This window comes from Martes martes (assembly GCF_963455335.1).
Source record: "Martes martes genome assembly, chromosome: 8".
Taxonomy (NCBI): Eukaryota; Metazoa; Chordata; class Mammalia; order Carnivora; family Mustelidae; genus Martes; species Martes martes.
This window is the reverse complement of record NC_137895.1, coordinates 86,131,314-86,156,202: the sequence shown is the minus strand read 5'-3', so window position 1 is coordinate 86,156,202 and position 24,889 is coordinate 86,131,314. Positions and strand designations below refer to the sequence as shown.

The 24,889-nt window shown below is 39.9% G+C and overlaps 1 protein-coding gene across 3 annotated transcripts in view; it reads right to left on the bottom strand.

Moving 5' to 3' along the window:
- The window catches only part of ATF1 (activating transcription factor 1), an 86,936-nt gene that overhangs the window by 6,938 nt on the left and 55,109 nt on the right, over positions 1-24,889 (bottom strand). For all 3 annotated transcript variants that reach the window (XM_080810041.1, XM_080810043.1, XM_080810042.1), the window contains 4 exons: positions 22,892-22,992; positions 6,296-6,426; positions 2,736-2,918; positions 2,491-2,650 (listed from right to left, as the gene is read on the bottom strand). In XM_080810041.1, the coding sequence (XP_080666167.1) occupies positions 2,491-2,650; positions 2,736-2,918; positions 6,296-6,426; positions 22,892-22,992 (575 nt within the window). The remainder of the gene's footprint in view (positions 1-2,490; positions 2,651-2,735; positions 2,919-6,295; positions 6,427-22,891; positions 22,993-24,889) is intronic.

Genomic DNA, 24,889 nt, shown 5'->3' with positions numbered 1-24,889 from the left:
GGTTTTTCAACTTGTATTTGTTGGAACTCAATGTACGGGAATTTGTTAAAGCCTGTGTTGAGACTGCTTTTTTCCAAAAAGTTGGGGGCACTATGGACCCATCTTTAAATGACAGCTGACTCTTGAACAACACAGATTTCAACTATGTGAGGCTATTTATATGCAAATTTTTCCAATAAATATAGTACCACAAATATATTTTCTCTTATGTTTTCTTAATAACACTTTTTCTCCAGCTTATTGTAAGAATACAGCATATAATACATACAACATATAAAATACATGTTGACTATTTCAGTAAGGATTCTGGTCAACAGGAGGCTAAGCTTTGGGGGAGTCAAAAGTTATACATGAATTTTCAACTGTGAGGGGTCAGTGCCCCAATCCCTATGTTGTTCAAGGGTCAATTTTAGAACCCCTGTGTTCGGTAGAGCACTTCTTGGGTGCTGACTTCATGAAGAAGAATCTCTGATCCAGTGTCCCAGCCTACACAGACCGCAGGCTTTATCCCTTGTTCCCTCTGAGTACCAAAGCTGTAGCAATCACAAAGATTTGAATTTATCACAGAATTTACAGGGGCTGCTTCAGTGCTTATTAACTTCACGGTCTTGTGCTTCTGGTTCACTCCTAACCTCAACAGATATTTTACTTTCCTGTAGTCTCATTCAATCATTTAAAAGGGTGATTTTTATGTTTCACCAAGCTTTTAAAAATATTACACAGCCTAGGTCATATTGTCAGAAAGAGAAGTCTTATTCTAATAATTTTTAACAAGTCTTTTGGGTTTCCTAGGTACACAGTCATATCAACAAAAAAACCACAATTTCCTCTAGTATTTACATAACTTACTTCAGTTCCTTGTCTTAGGGCATTTGTTGGAACCTCCAAAACAACAGACAGTCCCTGCTATGTTAATAAGTTCATTTACAATGATGCCTGCTCTTAGTTTTTAGTAAAGAAACTTTTATCCTGAAGTAATTAAATGCGTCTCTCCGGTCCTTTTATGATAATTTTTATTGCTTTAGAAAATCATCCTTTTATTCTAGCTGTCTTTACTTACTGGTGAGAAGCTGAAAACAGAATTCTACTGTAATTTTTCTTTTCCTTTTAATTTTTTTTCAAGATTTTATTTATTTATTTGACAGAGATCACAATTAAGCGGAGAGGCAGGCAGAGAGAGAGGGGGAAGCAGGCTCCCCGCTGAGCAGAGAGCCCGACGCGGGGCTCGATCCCAGGACCCCGGGACCATGACCCAAGCTGAAGGCAGAGGCTTTAACCCACTGAGCCATCCAGGCGCCCCCTTACTGTAATTTTTTTAAAAATTATTTTATTCCTGGGTACTCATCCTTTTTGGTTTCTAATATAGTTTACTTGTATCCTTTTTCTTCCCCCCTTGTACTCACTGCAGAAGGCTACCCATTATACCCCTTTTCTCAAAGAACTGGTGGTTTTTCATGGGTGATGTACATATAGCTCATAAAGCTATGTTTAAAATACATTTAAAGGGGTGCCTGGGTGGCTCAGTGGGTTAAGCCTCTGCCTTCGGCTCAGGTCATGATCTCAGGGTCCTGGGATCGAGCCCCATATCAGGCTCTCTGCTCTCTGTGGGGAGCCTGCTTCCCCCTCTCTCTGCCTGCTGCTCTGCCTACTTGTGATCTCTCTCTGCATCAAATAAATAAATAAAGTCTTTAAAAAAAAATAATAAAATAAAATAAAATACATTTAAAGTGAGCGGTGCCTGCAGGGCTCAGTCATTAAGCATCTGCCTTCAGCTCAGGTCACGATCCCAGAGTCCTGGGATCAAGCCCCGCATCCTGCATGCACCCCGGTGTGCACCCCATGTCTACCTCCCTGCTCAGCAGGGAGCCTGCTTCTCCCTCTCCTCCCTGCTCATGCTCTCTTGCTATCTCTCTCTCTCAAATAAATAAATAAATAACCTTAAAAATAAAATATGTTTAAAAAGAAAGTAAGTATTTCTGGAGGTTAAATCACTTCTATATATTCATGGGTGAATTTCATTTTTTAGGAGCATTTCTGTGTTCATCAGTTTTTGTAGGAATTCTTCCCTCTTCTTGCTGTCAATGGCAAGCAGTGAGTTATTACTTTCATTTAAGTTTTGTCAGCCCAACAAGAACAAAGTTATTGTTTGAAAAGTTTGCTTAACAGTACTATTAAAAAAAAAACCAATATATTAAATAAGGAGACTGAGCAATGGGACATACCAATCCACTGGAAATAAACTAGACATAAAACTCAGTTAAAAAAAAAAAAAAGCTGATATAAACCTCTCTCTCTTTTTAAAGTAAGCTCTATGCCCAACGTGGGGCTCAAACTCACAACCCCAAGATTAAGAGTCATGTGATCCACCGACTGAGCCAGCCAGGCACCCCACAGCTCTCTCATTTTTAATACACACTTGCAGTTAACCCATGGTTGTTTTGAGATTTACAAAAACATTACCCATTCTGGCAGTACAATTTTACCACCTACCTGTTTTTCATCAACCTTATTTCTCTTTTCAGCTGGGGGTCATCCGTCTTGGTTGTCTGAGATGTAAGAGTCACAGGAGACGTCATCACCACAGTCTGCGGCAGTGAAGTGGCTGAAGGCGTGGTTCGGATCTGGTATGTCTGCATATCTCCCGTAGCAGCTGTGCGGTCAGAAGAATGAATTAATGCCTAAGTGTCTTTGAAAGGACGTTGGGAAGTTCTCCACAGACACTTAAGCATACTTACTTTGTACAACTACCTGGTTGCTGGGCACAAGTATCTGCTGTCCATCAGAGGTCTGTGCATACTGGAGAATTGTTGTACCTTGCTGAGTACTGCCTGAATTTGTCATGGTTAATGTCTGAAGTCCCTGTACTCCATCTGTGCCTGGACTGGCCAGTTGTAAGGCTCCATTTGGGGCAATGGCAACTTTAACCAAAGAGAGAACATAGCTATTGTAAGGCTAGACAACACATTAATTGCAAAGGATTGGTGAAAAAACCCCAAACACCACTATTTATTAGAACAGGTTTGCATGCAGTTCCACTTGCTACCTGTCAACTACTCTGAGTGAACTATATGTAAAGGAAATAAAAAGGCATTTTTCCATAAAATGTTATAGTTCAGATGCACTAATCTTAAATTTAGTTTCAAACTATACAAATAACTGACTAGTCAAAACACATCTTGGTCTCCATGAAGCACTGCACACTAATTCCCACTGTGGTCACAGCAGTTCTGGTGCATTAGGAGAGGGTACCAATGGCTAACTTTTAAAGGAAAAATAAGTAGAAGGAAACATTAACATAGCTTGTGATTTTTATTCAAATAAGCTCAAAAATATTTCTGAATAGATTAAATTGTGCCTATGGAAAAATTTTAAATAGGATTAAAGGTTACACAATGAAAACAAAAATCTTCATACTGTTTGAGCTCTGCTGTCCTGTGGTAACCAGTTTAAAAAGTATTGTTATTTACATAAGTGATATTTTAAAAATGTAATCTATTCAAGTCACTTCCTAGTGAACCAGGAAGGTGGTCATGAGAAAGCCCATATACAGACCACATTACTATGTGCCCCCCAGGCATTTTTCAATAAATTTTACTTATGTTAATGCTTTCCTCTCAAACCTTAAATGAAATACCCAAAAGGTGTGACCGAATAGAAAACATTTTAGCACAATTCCACACAATAAATCCCCTTTAGAGGGCACGTGGGTGGCTCAGTTGGTTAAGTGTCTGCTTTCAGCTCAGGTCATGATCCCAGGGTCTTGGGATAGAGTCCTGCATCAGGCTCTCTGCTCAGCGGGGAGCTTGCTTCTCCCTCTGCCTGCTGCTCCCCCTGTTTTGCTCGCTGACAAATAAATAAACAAAATCTTTAAAAAAAAAAATCCCTTTTACAATTTAATACCTCATCTCTGTACCCTCTTATCAGACTATTATTAGATTTTTTCTTTTATACTTTGGCTATCAGAAAGCCAAAGCACACTTTTCTGGATTTGTGCATTTTAAGTGAAAATAATTTCTTTTAGGAGTTTCTAAGTATCCCTCACCCACAGGCACACAACCAATACTCCCATATACTTTAATTTATATGACTATAGAAGTAATGACAGTGTTTAGATGCAGAGGTTTTAAATTTATATTAGCAATTATTTGCAATCTCTACTTCTGTAACACACATTATAAATAAAAAGTAAAACCCCCAATCTCTATTTATTCCACCAGCTACCCCATACCCTCTTCTGGAGGTAACCATTATTTTTGGTGTACATTCTTCCTAATCTTTTCCTAGTTTCACATAGACTGATATATTAATACATACCAAAATATCTGTATCTGTACACACATACGTATAGACCTACATCTTGTGATGTTAAGTATATGCGATGATACAGAACTGTAACATTGTTCGGTAACATATCTTCCTATTTTTTTTAAAGATTTATTTCAGAGACAGAGAGCACGCATGAGTGGGGGGAGGGGCAAAGGGACAGAGAGAAGCAGACTCCCCACGAGCACAAAGCCCAACGCGGCCCGATCCCAGGACCCCAAGATCATGACCCAAGCGGAAGGCAGATGCTTACTGACTGAGCGCCCCTGGCGTCCCCTTCCTGTTTTTGTTTAACCTATGTATTTACCTGGTTAAGTTTACTCTAAATCTGCACTGATACAGTAGCCATCAGCCACAGTGGCGACTAAAATTAACTAAAAAACAAGATAAAAAAATTCAGTTCCTCAGTCTCACCAGCCCCATTTCAAGTGCTCAGTAGTTACACTGGCTTAGCGGCTACTGGCCAATGCAGATACAGAACACATTCATCATCAAGGAAGTTCTACTGGATCATGCTGTCTTAAATACTAGTTGGTATTGTACTTATTTCAATCATATATACAATATTAGCCTCAGTTTCTATATAGTTTTCATAATTTCTAATTTTAATTGTTTTAGAATAAGCCATATTAAAATATAATTTTGCTAATATGCTGCTTTAAGAAAATTTTTTTTGAAAACCATAATGCATGTATACAGCAAAAAAAAAAAAAGTCAGTTTTATTTAAAAGTGAACTTCTTTTGTTTGAAAGTGAACTTCTCCACCGCCTCTGATCTTGCTCCCAGGTATCCTTTCTTGCAACCACTGTTCTCAGTTTCTTATGTGTCCTCACTGCGGTCTTTTTTTATATATTCTTTAAGTATTTATTCATAACAAACACCACTGAAAGCCTACTGTGCACCAGGCGCTCTATGTCTGGTGTTCACAGTTGTGAACAAGACAAAATGCTTGTCCCTCAAGAATTTATCCTTGAGAACAGATCATAAATGAGCTGATAATTCTATATAATCTAGGATTAAAAAACTAATATATACTTTTCTATGATTATTAAAAAAATGTTATAAAAATGCTAAGAAAGCTAACCAAAGGGCGTATTTTAAAAAGAGTAGTCTCTGAGGAAGTGACACTTAAGTGGAGCAGGGGTGAGGATACAAGTCCTGTGAAGCTCTGGGAGAAGAATGTGCCAGGCAGGGGGGAGGACGACCCTGAACAGCCTGAGGCAGAAACAAGAAACAAGAAAGTCTGTGGCGCCAGATGCTATCCAGTGGCAGATGAGAGTGGAGCTGGGTAAGCAAGACCAGGTCCTGGATATAACCTACCCCTACAGAACTTATCCTAGGTGTGATGGAACGTCACTGGAGGATCTGGAGCAAAAGTGGTGTGATCTAACTGACATTTTAAATAAATGGCTTTGGTTGCAGTATGGGAAACAGTGAGCGCAAGAACAGAAGCAAATGACCACCACAGTACTGAGACTCGAGTATAAAGCAAGGGGGTGGCAGTGACTGGAGATGGTGAGAGATGGTCAGATGGGACACAGATTTTGAGGCAAGAGTCAACTAGACTTGAAGAACAGGAGTTAGGAATGGAAGGAGAAATCATCTACAAATGGATAGCACAAAGAATTCAGTGGGCGTGATAAAATTGTATCTTGACTGTGGTAGTGGTTAGACAACTCCATGAATTTGTCAAAAATCCAAAGTAAGCGTATCACTATGTGACTTTAGGGACATTATCTAACCTCTCTAAGTAACATAAGTTTCCTCATAAATTGAGTAACTGCCTATCTCACAAGTTGTTGTAAGAAGCAAACATGATCATGCAGAAAAAGTACTTTGCATTATTTTTGGCTCAAAACGCTATTCTTCAATTATCCTCACTATTAAAGCATGACCTTCTTTGTATATACCACTTCTTTATCGAAGTTAGTTTTTGTGTGTCCATCATGTAAAAATTCATTCCTATACGTACTGTACTGTCCACTGCTAGTTTGATAGATGGGAGTTGGAACAGACATAGAAGTGACAGCAGAAACTCCAGGGTTTTCTCCGTCTCCTTTTCTGCCCCGTGTATCTTCAGAAGATAGATCTTTCAAAATTTTTCTGTGAAAAATAAAACTCTATTAATTGGTAAAGAGGACAGCTTTACAAAAACAAATTGCTACATCTTTTTCAGTCTCAGGTTAGAAGTTTACTCATCTACTAGACATCTAAACTGTTGTGTCAAGGAACCATTTTAGTTTAGCACAGACTACTGTATGATGTGCACTGCAGGCTCGTTAGGCCTTATCTCATGGCTACCTGAAGAGAGACACTGAATAAATACCCCTTACAGAGGTAGAAAAGGTCTCTTTCCCCTACAAAACAGAAGACTCCATTGTAAGGTATTTCATTAATTAACAAGAATAGTATTCATTTTCAAAATAGTGACCTTCATTTAAAAAGACCAAATTTTAAAAAATTTTTTCAACCTTCAACTCTATAGTTAGAAGCCCACAGTTCTAAGAAACAACAAGGAAATTTAAAATGCTACTATAAAAAAGCACACAGTATTAGTGATAAGTGAAATTATTTATGAATGATCTTTTTAAAAGTAATTTCTATATCCAATGTGGGGCTTGAATTCACAGCCCCGAGATCAAGAGTTGCGTGCGCTCCACTGACTGAGCTGGCCACATGCCCCAATAAAATTGTTCGTATCAACAAGAAGTAAATATAATTCCACCAATATCCTCAGACTTGGTAAAATGGGACCTAAGCAGGAATACGAGGATAGAGAAGGATTCCTTTCTGAATCTGAAAGGAAAGATCTTCAAAACACAACTGGGAGTGCAGGGACAAATAATTCTTATTTGTTTCTAAGGGAAAAAAGAAAAAAGAGAAGAGAAAGAAAAATCTTTCCTTAAGAATTCTATGTTCATTGTAGAAAAATCAGAAAACTGAAATACTTGTGTGGAAGTAACAAAAAATAGTCACAAAGGGGAAAAAAGCCCTTAGCATTAAAAAGGATCTTTCATTTATGTATGCCAACTTTCCAGCCTATGCAGGAATTCCCTAACATTCCTAACAGCCTCTATTTCCAGGAATAAGGCACCCACAACTTCCAAACAGCAAACCATTCAATTACTAAGCCCTTTCTTATTTAGATCCAAAGCTGGTTCCACCCAGTGAATGAAGCTAAGAAACTTAAGCTTAACCCTAACTGTATATCCATGCCCTAACTCTGCAATATTTGACAATTGCTACAGTTCTTTATTTGAGGCCAAATAATTTTAGTTCCTTCAGCTCTTCTGTAACATGCTGACAATTGGTTCTCCAATGTGGTCTCCTTACCAATCTTCCCAATAAGAGCTAATACAACCGTAGAGTGTTATCAACAGATGTCCCACACGGAGAATAAGAGAAGTGGCAGTCCTACAGGACTCCGTGTTAGGCATCTGTAAAATGAGCATGCTGGCTCCTAAACCTGCTTACATATCAGAATCCTCTGGAGAGGTTTACTGAATCCACATTCCCATCTGGTATCCCTAAGGGTGAGGGGGCGGGTCAGGACAGAGCTCTAGAATCCCTTTCACAGATGCCCACATGGCGTTCTGCAGCCAGCCTTACCAAAGACTGTGGAATACTGTGCCAGTTTCTTTTCACTTTTAAGTTATGAAACATTTTGAGCATAAAGAAAAGTACAGAAATTAAAACACCTATGTACCATATACTAAGAATTGACAGATGGTAATATATCCTGCAACCTTGATGAACTCGTTAACTACCTCTACTACAGTGGATTCTTTAACATTTTCTTCTATATATGAAATCATGTCATCCCATCCTTTCCAATCTGGATGCCTTTTATTTCATTCTCTTGCCTGAATACAATGTCAAACAGAAGTCATGACAGATGTCCACAGCATTGTTGGGTTTATGACCTTAGGAAGAAAACATTCAGTCTTCCACCATAACATATGCCGTTGGTTACAGGCTTTTGCAGAGGGGCTTTATTAGGCTGAAGAGCTCCCTTCTATTTGTTTTGATAAGCATTTTTATCATTAAAGGGTACTCAATTTGTCAAATGTTTTTTCGGTGTCTATTGGAATGACCATATATTCTTCGTTCTTATTCTATAAATATGTATAACACTAATTGATTTTCAGATATTGAGCCAATCTTGCATTCCTGGCATAAAATCCTACTTGATAATCATGTATAATGCCTTTTATATATTGTTGGATTTGGTCTGCTTAGCTCGTATTTTGCTAGGGATCTCTATGTTTATATTCATGAGGAATATGGGTCTATAATTTTATAATCTCTTTTAATTAGTGAGTTAAATTCATGTCTTAATATAAATATTGGTATCACTTGATCTACCTATTATTTTCTTTCTGTTTTTTAAAAAGTCTTCTGGGGGTGCCTACCACTCTTGACTTTCAGGGTCATGAGTTCAAGCCCCACGCTGGGCACAGAGCTTACTTAAAAATAAAAAGTCTTCTGTATTCTTCTGGGTTATCTGAAGATTTTTCAGAATTCCATTTTAATTAACTATATTTGACTAAATCTCCTAATATCTAGTAATTGCTCTAAGTAGTTATAATATAGATACATTGTCTACTTAGAAAAATCTTGTTAAGATTTTTTATTTATCTGCCAGAGGGTATGAGCACAAGCCGGGGGAGGGGCGGCAGGCAGAGCGAGAAGCATGCTCCCTTTGGAGCAGGGAGCCCAGTGAGGGGTTCATCCCAGGACCCTGGGATCATGACCTGAGCTGAAGGCAGATGCTTAACCGCCTGAGCCACCCCAGTGCCCCCGTAGTTGTCTTGTATGTTACATCTGCATACACTGAAAGCCACAAGACAATGCCATCTTTTCTTGTCAACCAAACACAGTTTAAAGAATTCAATAGGAGGAGAACAGTTCATTATATTTGCCCAGGTCATGCTGTTGCTATTTCTTCATTCCTAACCTTCCAGATTTCTGTCTTCAGAACTTTCTTAGCAGTTACGTTAGAGCAGGTCTGCTGTCAATGATTGCTCTAGGTTTTCTTTCACCCAAGAATAATGACCTCACCTACCATTTCTGACAGATATTTTCACTAGATACAGAATTCTGGATCCATTTTTTTTTCTTTCAACACTTCAGAAATGTGTTTCACTTTCTTCTAGCCTCCTTGGTTTTGATGAGAAATCTCTAATGAATCACACTGTTCCCTTTTAAGTAATGTGTCATCTTTCTCTGGCTGCTCACAAAAGTGTGCTTCGTCTTTACTTTTCAGCAGTTTGATCATGACCTGTCTGGGTAGGGGTTTCTTTGTGTTTATCTATGGCTTAGCATTTGTGGAGCCTTTTTTAAAGAGATTTATTTGAAAGAGAGAATGAATGAGCACCAGGGGGTGAGGGAGGAGTCTCAAGCAGACTTCATGCTTGGCCTAACACAGGGCTCAATCCCACGACCCTGAGATCATGAACCGAAACTGAGAGTCTTGACACTTAACTGACTGTGCCACCCAGGTATCCCTGCTGAGCTTTTTCAATCTGTGGGTTTCATCAAATATGGAACGTTCTGGCTATTGTTTCTTTAAAGATTTTTTTCTGCAACACACTTTTCCTTCTCCTATGACCCACAAATGTTAGAACTTTCGGTACTGCCTCACAAATTCCTGGGACTTAGTGAATTTCTGTAATCTTTATTGAAATTAGTGAGCTCGTCTAATCTCTTTTGTTTAGACTGGATCATCTCCAACCAACTATCTTTGAAACTGGCTATCTCCTTATCCTTAGTCTCCTACAGAATTCATCCAGTGAGGTTTTATTTGTTACTGCATTTCTCGGCTCTAAAATTTCTATTTGGTTCTCTTTATATCTTGTACTTTTTTGTTAGGAGTTCCTATCTTTCCATTCATTTCAGGAGAATTCATGCTTCTTAGAACATTTTAATAATAGCTCCTCTGAAGTTCTTGTCACATAATTCCAACATCTATGGCATCTGCTGACAGTTTTCCCAAGCAGTTGGGATTCTTCCACGTTCTCTGGTATGCCAAGTTATTGGGGACATTTTCAATATTATGATATGATATGGGTCCTGTTTAAACCCTCTGGAGAATATCTGATATTCTTGTTTCAGCAGGCTCAACCTAGCTGGATCAACCCAGTTGTGTCCAGGTCACAAATTCCAACAAGCATTCAGTGGACTGTGGTTCCAACATTAGTTCAGTTTTCTAAGCCTTTTTTGCAGTGTTATTCAGATCTGGTCCCTGTGCGCACCATGAATTACTGGTCAGTCTGGGACGCAAGCCATTATCTGTCCTATGTGTAGTTCAGTTGCCCAAATGCTAGGGAAGCCCATTTTACTTATTTGCTGAACATTTATGAATGGGTGCTGAATTTTATCAAATACTTTCCCTGTATTTACTGAGTTGACTCTCACCAATGGTAGTTTATTTCCTTGTATGTTTGATGATTTTTCACTGTGAATTCATATCTGGTTGATCCTAATCTAGAGTAATCCAGAAAGCTTAACTTGGGGAAGCTTCCTTTCAGAGGTTCTAGCCTACTACAGGGATCCCAGCATAAAACAGAAATCTCAGGGGCGCCTGGGTGGCTCAGTGCGTTGGGGCCTCTGCTTTCAGCTCGGGTCATGATCTCAGGGTCCTGGGATCGAGTCCCACATCAGGCTCTCTGCTCGGTGGAGAGCCTGCTTCCTCCTCTCTCTCTGCCTGCCTCTCTGCCTACTTGTGATCTCTGTCATATAAATAAATAAAAATAAAATCTTAAAAACAAAACAAAACAGAAATCTCAGGTTCAGGGTCCCTTCCTGCAGGAGACCCAAAGTAACGGGTGTACCTTGGTTTTCATGCTTGCTTCCGCTTCCCACTCTGGTTTTGGCTCATGTACCTGTATCGTTAAAAAGAAAACCAGGGGCCCGAAAGGGCATCACTTAGGCTGAGTCCCCAACCCAGGACTTAATACCTAATCTAATTACAGTTTCAACCTCCCCCAGAAATGTGGTGGTAACTAGTTAGCCAGAAGTTTTCAGATCAGTGCCAGTGAGTACTACATGGGCCCTTTCCATACCCCAAAGGAAGGAAGGGTAATTTGCATCGTAAGAACCCATGCTGCAGGCCACCTAGGTGGCTCAGTCCGTTAAGTCTCTGCCTTTGGCTTAAGTCACGATCCCAGGGTCCTGGGATCAGACCCTGAAATGGGACTCTCTGCTCATTGGGGAGCCTGCTTCTCCCTTTTCCTCTGCTGTGCTCTCTATCAAATAAATAAAATCTTAAGGGAAAAACAAACAAACAAACAAACAAAAACCCGGGTTCTTCCCACTAAGAGACCTTGCCTGGGACAGTCCATTTCATTTGCTAAAACTTTCCTGCCCCACTCTTCTTCCCATAAAAGCCTTCCATTTTGAAAAGCTCCTCAAAGCTCCCCTCCACTTGCAATGAATTATTCATGAATTATTTACTTAAGCCCATCAGACCTTCAAATTTACACAGCTGAATTCTGTTTAACAGATTTGGTGGTGTCAGGATCAAAAGCGAACTTCTGGCAGCATCTGGGAACAACAAAAAACACAGGTGTGGAGCCCCACAAACCCTTCAGAGTTCACGGTCTTTCTCACCATATCTGAGGACCCTTGGTAAGGCCCTTTCAGTTTTATCTCTGCTCTTTTTGTATCCAGCTGCCAATCTGAATTTCTAGTAAAGGGTTAACGGGTCAGGCTAGACCAATGAGGTTCTAAGGGAGTACCAGTCCTTAACCCCTGGTTTAGCCCACACTTCCACCTTGGAATCCTTCCCTAGTTCTAGTCCATAGGCTGGCTTAGTTCACACTGGGAATTGCTATTAGTACACAAAGAATTCTCTTGGCTGTGGCCATTCCACAGTGACTTGTTTAACGTAAATAAAGGTTAGCTAGTGGGGATTTCAGAAAATGGAAAGCCACAAGAATTGGTGGGCATAGGTCAAAGCATTCAAGAGCTGTTAGACCACTTGCCACCTAACTCAAAGACTCCCAGTGTTCGTATAAGCTGGTCAAAGAACAGGTTAGACTGACGGTAGTTCACCCACTGACCTCACAAAACCTTGCACGCAATGAGGTACACTGTAAAACAACCCGTGAATCTCAACCCCACAGCAAGTCCCTCTTAGGTATCAGTTTGGGTATGGGAAAAAGGCCTAGTTAAAACAGATGGGGTCCTTTCTCTCTACAGAGCTGAGTGTGCTGCCTTCCAGCACACCTGCTTATTTTATGTCTAAGCAACATAGTCCCAAAGTTACAGCTACCTAGGAGGATTAATTTTTTTTTTTTTCACTAAAACAACATGGAATTACTATGACTGTTATGAGGAAGGTTGAATTAGACAAGATCATCCATTTAAGAACCTTTGCACTTGAAAGTTTAATTGGTAAGAAGCCGCCTCCAAAAGATTTCAAGATTCCAAAATAGTCTCATTTAATGAGATTCATGATTCAAGATTCATGGCAAAAAGGTATCTGAAACAAGACGGTAAGACTGATGTAAATCCTATTGTTCCTGTCTGTCCTTTGATTACTCCTCTTGGTGAGCTTCTGTTTGAACTGCCTTTCCATTCTCCTGAAGAGATTGTGACCTTTGGAAATAAGACCACTTGGGGCTACTGGTGAGTCTCTCAGTCCTTGCGCTAAGGCTGAACTGAAAGCCATAGGTGAAAATTTTCTTAAAACTCAGGAGGACCAGGGGCGCCTGGGTGGCTCAGTGGGTTAAAGCCTCTGCCTTCGGCTCAGGTCATGATCCCAGGGTCCTGGGATTGAGCCCCGCATCGGGCTCTCTGCTCAGCAGGGAGCCTGCTTCCTCCTCTCTCTCTGCCTGCCTCTCTGCCTACTTGTAATCTGTCAGATAAATAAATAAATAATCTTAAAAAAAAAAAAAAACAAAAACTCAGGAGGACCCTCAAGAGTTTTTTTTTTTTTAATAAAGAGATTATCTCCTGAGACCAACTGAAAGAGGGGAAATAAAACTTAATCTTGTCCCTTTGTTTCCAATCCAGACCCAGTGGATAATGATCCTTTGTTTTTCTTGTTACCTCCTAAGAACATGGCTTAGCTTTCTGCCTGTCTGGGACATGAAACTGAGTGTTCTTTCTTTGGCTATCTTTGGGAGTGACTCTAGATCTTCCTAAGATAATGTCTTTTACTCTCCCACTGAAGAGGCATTTGGGTCCATAAGGTTACCAGAAATATTTACTCTTTTCCAAGCTGACACCTGATGAGATATTTGAAAGGATTTAGTAACTCTATAATCAGAAATGTGGCCAAATTGGAAGCTGATACGGAAAGGCTTTTTTTTTTTTAATTTTATTTATTTGTCAGAGAGAGAGAAAAAGCATGGGTGAGTGAGCACAAGCTGGGGAGCGGCAGGCGGAGGGAGAAGCAGGCTTCCTGGTAAGTAAGGACCTGATGCGGAACTCAATCCCAGGACCCTGGGATCATCATGATCTGAGTCGAAGGCAGATGCTTAACATACTGAGCCACCCAGGCATCCCTGAGTGGAATTATTTTTTTAAAGGCCTTATCCCCTAAGCTAAACGTACCCAGAGGGAAAGAAGACATTTCCTTAAATGGGACGGGGGTGTTACTCCTTTGGTGTCCTTCAATCGGCAACCCAGTTCTTCTGAGGAATTAAAAAGAGCTGTCCTTGTTCTAAGAACGTAGTCTTAAAGGATCAGAGATGTCATTCCAAGAACAATTCAAAGACCACCAAGTCCCAAACCTCCCCTATTTATCTCAAAAAGCGCACAAAATGTAAAAATTCTGGTGTGGGGGAACAGAAGTTCTAGGAGAACCTTGCATTTTTCTCCTGTGTCTTTAAAATTTAAATATCTTGGGCACCTGGGTGATTCAGTGGGTTAAAGCCTCTGCTTTTGGCTCAGGTCATGATCCCAGGGTCCTGGGATCAAGCCCCGCATAGGCTTTCTGCTCAGCGGGGAGCCTGCTTCTCCCTTCCCCTCTCTCTGCCTGCCTCTCTGCCTGCTTGTGATCTCTGTCTGTCAAATAAACAAATAACATCTTAAAATGTAAATATCTGCACTTGGCTGGCTCGTTTGGTAAAGCAATTCTTGATGTTGGGGTTATGAATTCAAGCCCCACACTGGGTGTAGAGATTACTTAAAAAAAAAAAAAAAAAAAAAACAAAAAAAGCCACAACATAAAATGTTCAGTGTTAAACCTGGTCTTCTCTAGAAACTCATATCTAGTCCACTCTTTAAAATTTAGGGGCGCCTGGGTGGCTCAACTGTCATGAACCCAGGGTCCTGGGATTGAGTCCCACATCGGGCTCCCTGCTCCACGGGAAGCCTGCTTCTCCCTCTCCCATTCCCCATGCTTGTGTCCCCTCTCTCGCTGTGTCTTTCTCTGTCAAATAAATAAAATCTTTAAATAAAATAAAATAAAATAAAATACAAATTTAATGGAGGTAATTCTTATTTGAGCGAGAAAGCGAGACAAAGATACCGACAGGAAGCATGAGCAAGACGAGCGAACATGGGGTGGGTGCAGGGTTGAGAAGCAGGCTCCCTGCTGAACAGGGAACCCAATGCGGGGCTTCATTCCAGGACCTCGGTATCATGACCTGAACCAAAGGCAGATGCTTAATGGACTGAGCCACCCAGGCTCCCCTTAATGGAGGTAATTCTTATCAAGAAAAAAACAAGAGGGGGAAAGGCTGTGTGGACAGACATGTCTTTAGAATCATCCACATTAAATAGGAAACTTATTCTGTGTAGATCCCTGTTATCTCTTATTCTGTCAACAAAAAATAATAGCTTAGGGGGTGCCTGGGTGGCTCAGTGGGTTAAAGCCTCTGCCTTTGGCTCAGGTCATGATCCCGGGGTCCTGGGATCGAGCCCCGCATCGGGCTCTCTGCTCAGCGGGGAGCCTGCTTCCTCCTCTCTCTCTGCCTGCCTCTCTGCCTACTTGTGATCTCTGTCTGTCAAATAAATAAATAAAATCTTAAAAAAAAAAATAATAGCTTAGGATAATGGCTGGCTTTGTCTAATGTTTTAAGTTTTTGTAGATAATCTACACATGATTATTAAAGACAAATTAAATAGATGTATGCAAGATAAAAATTTATAAATGAACTTTTCAGTGATATTAGGTCAATTTAAATAGTTTTCCCCATTTATTGGGGGGGAGTTAATCTTAAACTTTCAAAGTTTTACTGAATTAGATTAAATAAGTTAAAACCTAAACTCAGTAAATATCTAAATCATTCCAAGTAAAACAAAATACTGCAACATTAATAAATAAACAAAGGTTTATCTACTTCTGGCTTATTACAGAGAGACTAAAAGATACTTATATGTTAAAGCTACACTGGAAAAATTTTAAAGATATGCTTTTGAAAATTTTGAAATGTATTAATTTGTAAATTTAAAGAATGCTTATATAACAGTTCACAGTTACTTCTTAATTTTCACTAGGAATTAAGGCTTTTAAAGGTTAAGAATTCTAATTAATATGTGTAACTAAAACTAATAATAAGGAAAACATCTTCATATACCAGGAAAATAGGATATGCTTTCAGTGAAGGAGAAATACATTTTTTTTTTTTTTGGTCCTAAAATGAGGCTGGTTGTCTAAAGAAGAAAAACATAGGACAAAATCACAATGGAGAAAAAAAAGTTCTAGAAATTTTGTGGCAGAGGAATCTTTGAAAAGAAATGTGTGGTCCAGCTCGCTAAGATTAAAATACATTTATTTTTAATATCAAAAGTAATGGTACGAAATTAGAATTTGGTTTTCTCTCTGGCCTGATATTGGTAAAATTGTGAAAATTCCTTTACCTTTTAAAGTTTCATAATGATCTATGATCCTGTTTAAGGCAAGTGCTTTAAAACCTATTTTTGAGGGGCACCTGGGGGACTCAGTCTGTTGAACGTCCAACTCTTGGTTTTGGCTCAGGTCACAGTCTTGGGTTGGTGGGATGGAGCTCTTGGGCTCTGCTTGGCGGGAACCTGCCAGAGATTCTCTCTCCCTCTACCCCTCCCCCTGCGTGTGTGCTCTAACTAAAAAAAATAAAATAAAAAACCTTTCAAAAATAGGGTTTTCCTTCTCTCTCAAATAAAAAAATCTTTTAAAGAAACAGGGTTTTCTTTTCCTTTTCAAATGTTTCTATATATATATTTTTAAGATTTTGTTTATTTGAGAGAGTGAGCCGAGACTACGCACGGCAGTTGGGTAAGCAGGAGGAGCAGAGATAAAGGGAGAAACAGGCTTCCGGAGAGCCCTATGTGGGACTTGATCCTGGGACTCTGGGATCATGACTTGAGCCCAACGCAGACGCTTAAATGACTGAGCCACCCAGGTGCCCCAAAAGTTTTTATATTTTTGACAAACTTCCCAAAATTAAAGTTTTTTAAAAACATTTTAAGAATCTCTATACCCAACATGGGGCTTGAATTTATGATCCTGAGATCAAGAATCACAAGCTCTACTGACTGAGCCAGGCAGGAATCCCCCAAATTAAGTTCTAAAAAAAGTCTTTTTGACATGGAATATCAAAGAAGAATTTGTTAAACTAATTAGGTTTATTTGATATGTCAACTACATGGTAAGCACTGTCAAATTAAGTAATTTTAAGCCGCCTTTCTACTGTAAGACTGTGGCACATGTGGATAAAGTTTACTCTGCTTCTGCAAAAATGGCCCTTCAATGCCAGACTTCTGCTGTCATGATGTCCTTTAACATGGCCCACAGCCTACTCCTACATCAGAGAAATTAAGATGGAGTAGTTAAGGCTATGAGAAACCCAAGATGGGCCACTGGGTTGTTTCCCACTTTCTGGCAAATCTATTCTTTCGTTTTTACATTTCTTCACCCACCATGGTATCTTTAAGAAGACTCAAATTATAAATAGACATTATGGTGTGGAGACTTCTCTAAGACTGCAGAAACAGTTTACCATCAATGTCTAACCTGGAAATTTTCCATAATCCTAGAAAAACTTTGTTTCCAAAGGCCTCAAGCCTCCTCCTTCCAACAACTGAACACCTGCCACTGGACTTCATTGCCACCTACTACGGGTCATCAATATACTCTTATTATTGTGTGTGTGTTTTCTGGAGACAGACTGAAGTTTGCCAGTGTGAGGGCATTAGTCTTGCAGCAAGGGAAAATGAACAAAACCTTTAGAAAACATGTTTCCCGCTTGGGCTGTCCCTTCCTTTGAGGCACCTACTTCACCAGGCAAATCACTCAAGCCTTGATAAAGGCCTTACAAGCATCTTGGAATTTATCACTGCCCCTGTCACCCTCAATCATCAGGCAAGGTTGAAAGAACTAATGAAGTTCTCAAAGGCTCTAAGCTCGAGAAAACTGCTGGACTCCCTTGGCCTAAGGTGCTGCCACGGGCTCTGCTCAAACTCCCTCCAGAGGAGACAGTCGCTGGGAGACCACGGTTATCGGCATACGACTTTCTGCTGATTCCTGGTTGTCTCCTGCTAGTATGACCAGTTACTGTCAAGTCTTCAATGTCTTATTCTAAAGCCTATCATCAACAGGTTAAAGGAACTTTCCCTCACCTTATCAAAGGATCCTGTTGGTCACAGTCTGGAGCCTAGTGACCAGTATTTTGGAAAGATTATAAAATAAATAATCAAAACAAAACAGAAACACGCAGCTCTAAAGCCCTGCTGGAAAGTACCTTACCAACTGCTCCTGACTACTGACACTGCTGCAAAACCAGAAGGCAGCTGTGGGGACACAACACAGCTGAAGAAGGCGCTGCCCGACACCTGGTCCGAAACAGATCCTGGAGATCCCTGAGTCAACTGACAAGGAAAAGTAGCTTACATCAAGATAGACTGCTTCCACCCAAGATGATGGATCAAGACTTCACAGGGGCGCCTGGGTGGCTCAGCTGGTTAAGCCTCTGCCTTTGGCTCAGGTCATGATCTCAGAGTTCTGGGATTGAGCCCAACATCTGGCTCCTGGCTCAACGGGGAGTCTGCTTCTTCCTCTACCTCCTAACCCTTGCTTGCACTCACACTCTCTCTCTAATAAATAAATAAAATCTTTAAAAAAAAAACCTTCATACTTTAATTGCATTATCTTTTGCTAAAGCAATCGCAAACCCTCTAGTCAAAGTTATCCTCGATAACAAAATAGCTCTTGATACATGTTTTAGCTGAGCAAGGTGTCGTCTATGCTGTAGCCAACACCACCTGCTGCTGGGCCTGGATTAACACTTTCGGAGAAGCTGAAAGTCAATTACAAAACATCACAGAACAAGACACTTGCCTTAAAAGGTGACTCCTTCCATGAGGTTCTTTCTTTGACTTATTTTTGATTGGTTTAGGTCTTGGGGACCGTAGCTCCAAGATGCACTTCAAATACTGACAATTATTCTACTTAGAGTAATCACAACAATCTCCTGTGTACACTGTATTCTCTCAAAAGCTAGCTAGCTAGTTAGTTAGTTAGTTAGTTAGTTATTTGTTTGTTTGACAGGGACAGTGAGACAGGGAGAAGCAGGCTTCCTGTGGAGCAGGGAGCCTGATGCGGAGCTCGATCCCAGGACCCCAGGATCATGACCTGAGCCGAAGGCAGATGCTTAACGACTGAGCCACCCAAGGTGCCCTTTCAAAAGCTCTGAAGGCATGTTCATAGCTGCTAACCACCGAACAAATGCTCTCACTTAAGACTAAAATGTAATGGGCACCTGGGTTCAGGTTCAGTTAACCGTTTGCCTTTTTTTTTTTTTTTAAAGATTTTATTTATTTATTTGAGTGAGATAGCTAGCATGATAGTGATAGCTAGCATGAGAGAGGAGAAGGTCAGAGGGAGAACCAGATTCCCCATGGAGCTGGGAGTCCAATGCAGGACTTGATCCCGGGACTCCGGGATCATGACCTGAGCCAAAGGCAGTCGCTTAACCAACTGAGCCACCCAGGTGCCCAACTGTTTGCCTTTGGCTCAGGTTTTGATCTCAGGACTCTGAGACTGAGCCCCACATCAGGCTCCCTGCTCAGCGGGGACCTTACTTCTCCTGCTCCTCCTCCTCCTTTCACTCTCAAATAAATAAATTTTAAAAAAAGAAAAAAAGACAAACACAAAGCAATGTGAATCTGAAGCTGTGACCTGTGAATATCACAAAGATTAAGAAGAAAAAAAGTCTGGATATCACACAAAGGGAAAACAAAAACTACAAGAACGTTCCAGTGCTGAGAACAGAACTAATGCCTTAAAATTTGATCACAGACAAGTTGAGTCTGATCAAAAGAAAGGAGCTGTTAAAAAGAAAACCAAAGGCCCAAAATGGCATCACTTAGGCCAAGTGCCCAAACTTGGACTTAATACTTAATCCAACTGCAGTCTCAGCCTCCTCCCACAGAAATGTAGTCACAACTAGTCAGTCAGAAATTTTCAGATGAGGACCAATGAGGTAATTTGTCATATGGGCCCTCTCCATCCCCCCAAGAAAGATTCTAGAATCTGCATGCTAAGACCTCCTGGCAGTTTCCCCTAAGGGAAAGAGACCTTGACTGGAACAATCCTTTCACTTCTAACTCTTGCCCCACCCTCCTTCCTATATAGAAAATTTCCATTTTGCTCCCCAGCCCCCTTTTGTAAGTAAACTCCATGCCCAGCGTGGGGACAATGTGGGGGGCATGGGGGGTAGCCCTGAAATCAAGAGCTAAGCTGAAATCAAGAACTGGATGCTTACATGACTGAGCCGTCCAGATACCCTGAAGCCTTCCATTTTGTATAGCTCCTCAAAGCTCCCTTCTAACTTGCTAAATGGGATGCTGCCCAACTCATGAATTATTTAATAAAGCCAATTAGACTAAATTTTATATTATGAATACGATTTTTATGTTTACTGCAGGCAGTGATATTTTTATTATTTCCTATAAATGCACAATGTATTACCAAGCATTTTATCCAGGAGCTGTTTTGTGCTGGGAAAGCCCCCTTGTTTGGAGACTGCGTCTAATAATCTAAGGTTAAGTCTAATCAATACCGTATAAGTAAGCACATGTTTCTGCCTGGTAAAAGTCCTTGCATTAAAAAAAAAAAAATTATTATTTATTTGAGAGAGCAAACACAAGAAGTGGGAGGAACAGAGGGAGAGAGACTCCCAAGCAGACTCAGTGCTGAGCAAGGCTCAACCTCAAGACCCTGGTATCATAACCTGAGCCAAAAACCAAGAGTCACATACTTAACTGACTGTGCCACCAAGGCGCCCCTGTATTTTGTTTTTAAGCTACCAAAATTGATTATTCTTATCGTTCTAAAAATCAACAGTTCTTACAAAAGTCAGCGCATCTGTTAGCTCACCATTTTCCCTTATATTCACATTCCTTCCATTTGTATGGAATTTTCTTCTTCCTGAGGTTATACCCTTTAGTAATTTCTTAAATTGATTTGAAATGTTTTTTATTTTTTTCTTAAAGAATTGTGTTTTGTTTTGTTTTTAAAGATTTTATTTATTTGACAGAGATCACAAGCAGGCAGAGAGAGAGGAGGAAGCAGGCTTCCCACCGAGCAGAGAGCCCGATGCGGAGGCTCAATCCCAGGACCCCGAGATCATGACCTGAGCTAAAGGCAGAGGCTTTAACCCGCTGAGCCACCCAGGCGCCCCGGTTTGGAATGATTTTTATTTCACCATTATTTTAGAGTGATTTTTCAGTTGGGTATAAAGTTCCAGACTGAGAGCTACTTTCTCTTGTCATTTAAATATTTTCTAGGGGCACCTGGGTGGCTCTCAGTTAAGCATCTGCCTTAGCTCAGGTCATGATCCCAGGGTCCTCGAATCAAGCCCCATGCTGGGCTCCTTGGTCAGGGGGCATCTGTTTTTCCCTCTATCCCTCCCCCTGCCTGTGCATGCACACGTGTGTACTCTCTCTCTCAAAATAAATGGAAAATCTTAAAAAAATAAAGATTTCCTAAGGCCACTGTCTTCTAATACTACCATTCAAAACCTGTTGTCAGTCTAATGGTCATCCTTTTCTAGGTAATCTTTTTTTTTTTTTTTTCCAAAAGCTTTTAAGATCTTATTGTTATCTTTGGTGTTCTCCAGTTTTATTTAATAAGTTACATCTAGATTTGTTTATCTTGTTTGGGACCTTGCTTTCTGAAGCTGACAGATTCGTGTTTTAGAAACTTCAGTCATTAGAGAAAAGCTGCTGGCAGTGCTCTTTGACATTCTAGGTCACTTACTTGGAGGATAACTCCCAGATCCCTAATTCTCTTAAATATACCTAATCTGTTATATAACACTTAAAATTCCTCAATAGTTTTTAGCAATTGTATTTTACTATCTGAAGTTCTTTGGTAGTTTCATTCTATTTATGTATCTCCCGCTGCTTGCTAAAAATGGATTTGTTTCAACTTTTTATAATTTCAGGTTATAAGCTCATTTTAAGTAGGGTTTCTTTTTCAACACCCCCCCAAATTCAGAGACAAAATTTGTCTGTTCATTAACCGTTTATTCAAGAGAGTCCAAATTCCTTAACATGGTAATAAGGTTCGAAGAAATTTGGCACTTGTTTACCTTTTCTTGCTAAACCTCCTCTTCCTTAAGTTCCCAATTTCCAAAACCGGCCAACCTCTTTCATATCATACTGTGATTACACTGTCCCTCAGTCGAAGCCCTTTTCCTGCTACCAAACTCCTCCCCATCCCTAAATTTTTCAGATTGCTGGCGATCCAAATGACATCTTTTATGAAATCTTTCCTATTTATTCCACCAGGCAGGAATGGCTATACCCTAAACAGTGTTCTTTTATATTTAAAATCTTAACTGCATTTGTTTATATGCTTTCAAAGACAGCATTTCATCCTTTTCTGTCTCCCTTTCCTCCTACCTTCTAGCTGTTTTCATTCAACAAGTAGTCACAGAGCATCTACTCTTAAATGGTCACTCCACAATGCAAAAAATTGTTTAAGAGCATGGCCCATGTATTTTTTTTTTTTAGTTTATTTCTTTTTAATAATCTCTTTATCCAACATGGGGTTTGAACTCATGACCCCCAAGATCAAGAGTCGCATGCTCTTCTGACTGAGCTAGCCAAGGCGCCTCTGGCCCATGTATTATTAGCTGGTATTCCAACAGGAGGAGCTAAATACTGTAACAGGGGTCAGTAAAAGAAACACCACAGAAGAAAGGCCTAACTTGGTCTTAGGAATTGGAAAGAAGGTAATCAGAAGACTTCCAGGAAGAAATAAGGCTTAAAGTATGTGCAGGAGTTACAAAGAATGCAGAAAAATGTATTTCAGCAATGGGACAAAGGCCCAGAGTTAGGAAGCTAAGAAAGGGAACAGAAGCTAGTTCGGTTCCTTAAGTCTACAGTCCTTCTTTCACACAGCTCTTAAAGTTAACTATCTAAATATGGCAATCTAGTACTCTGCCAGAAGATAAGACTAAATTCCTCTTCAGGACAGCAATCTGGCCCTTCATAATCTGGCTCAAATCTCTCTCTCAACATTTCCCACGTGACACAGACACATGCTCCCTCTTTAAATACTTTGTACGGCACCACTCCAACTTGCTGGTGTGGTATCACATGTGCAGGCTCTGAAACGTGGAGTACTCACCTGTAAGACGGGCGCCGTGCTAGGATCCCGTGAGCTTTCTGTGAGGAGCCTATACTGTCTGATGAGTCCTGAGACTCCTCACTCTCTGACAAAGATGATACCTGAAAAACAGAACTGGTTTTATGGTGATGAACAATGCAGGTGGAAACAATTTAATTTTTACTCTCAGAAAATATGATCTGTCTCCTGCCAAACAAATTCATTTGTCATTAAATCTAAGGTCTAAAAGAAAAAGCAACATTTATTTCAGAGACCCAAACTACTTAAAGGAACATACAGTACAACATGCTCAGAACTAAGAAGAAAGTCTATCCCTAAAATAAAGCAATGCTATTTTACTAGAGTTATAAAGACCAGTCTCTGATTTCCACCCTGTTTCTAAACTAATACACATTACTCTGTTTTTTTAAAAATCAATAATCTGATTTGGATTCTGGACATGCCAACTTTGAAGCGCTATTAGAAATCCAACAATTTTCAAATTATTACATAATAACATTGCAGAGACTGCCAAATATACAAGCCTTTGAGTCAGGGAGAGGTCTTGGGCTAGACATAGAAACTTGGGAGAGCTCTTTAGAAATCCTTAAAGCCGTAAGATTGGATTAGCTCAATATACAGAGAAAAGAACCAAGGACAAAACCCAGGAACACAACACTGGGGAGGAAGGGGAGGAACCTGCAAGTTAAGACCAAGAACAAGCCACCACTGAGACAGGAAGAATACCAGATAAATGACATGCCCTAGAGAGCTAGCAAAACCAGCGTATTAAAAAGAATGATCAACTATGTTAAGTGATGCTAACAGGTAAAGTGAAACACGACTGAGAACAGCTCATTAGGGTTAGCAAGATGGCAGTCACTGGCAAGGGTGGATATAAACATGCAATTTAGAAATCTGTATTAATTATTAGGCTTTATTTCAGTTGATAATTAAATGAGTTAATACATGTAGAGGACTTAGTGCCTGGCATATAGCAAGCAACTTTAAATGGTAACTATTAATAATAAGCCCTTTAAAATTGTGTCAGCGCACTAACCACATGCAAATTTGTTATAACATTCTTACTATTAAGAAAACAAGTTATTTTCAACTTTTAAAATATATTAAAAGTCCCCAACATTAATCCAAAGTTGCACTGTGACACCTGACTTCATCTTTATTTTATTTTTTTAAAGATTTTATTTATTTATTTCACAGATGGAGATTACAAGTAGACAGAGAGGCAGGCAGAGGGGGGAAGGCAGGAAGCAGACTCCCTGCTGAACAGAAACCCGATGTGGGGTTCGATCACAGGACCCTGAGATCATGACCTGAGCCGAAGGCAGAGGCTTAATCCACTGAGCCACCCAGATGCCCCCATCTTTATTTTAAAAAATAAAATAACCCAAACAGGCTTCTAGCGAGGACACTAACAAATCAGTGTTCTACATCACTATCTACAGAAAGCTTTCCCCTAAAGGAATCAGACTTACATCTTAAGTTTCCAGGGAAATTTGTTTTATATTCTATAATCTCCTTCAAAAACAAGTTCTGGTGTGCAACTGTTTATATCTTATATTAAATCTGTATCTTTTGGTAGAAAAGCATGAACTGGTCATGACCTGTAATAATTAACCAATAGTAACGGATATTATATTATAGTATTTCCTCAAGCATCATGGATATACCAATCTAACCTAAACCTTTAACTGTTCTCACTGTCCTTAAATTTACTCCAAAGTCTCCTACTGAACTCAAGAAAATAATTTCTGGAACTAAGAGATTACTTACATAACTAAGATCAAGTATTTCTTTTTAATGACAGCACTGGCAAGCAAGAGTAAAATCTTCATGTAAAACTAAAAAATCCACGCAGTAGCCACCTTTTGTACAGGAAAACCACATTCAAGACACAGCTGTAGAGCAGACAACAGAGCCAGGTACTTTATAAATAGTCAGCAGGAAAAAATGAGGGATGACCAAACACATCAGAGACCCAGGGAGCCAGAAGATAAA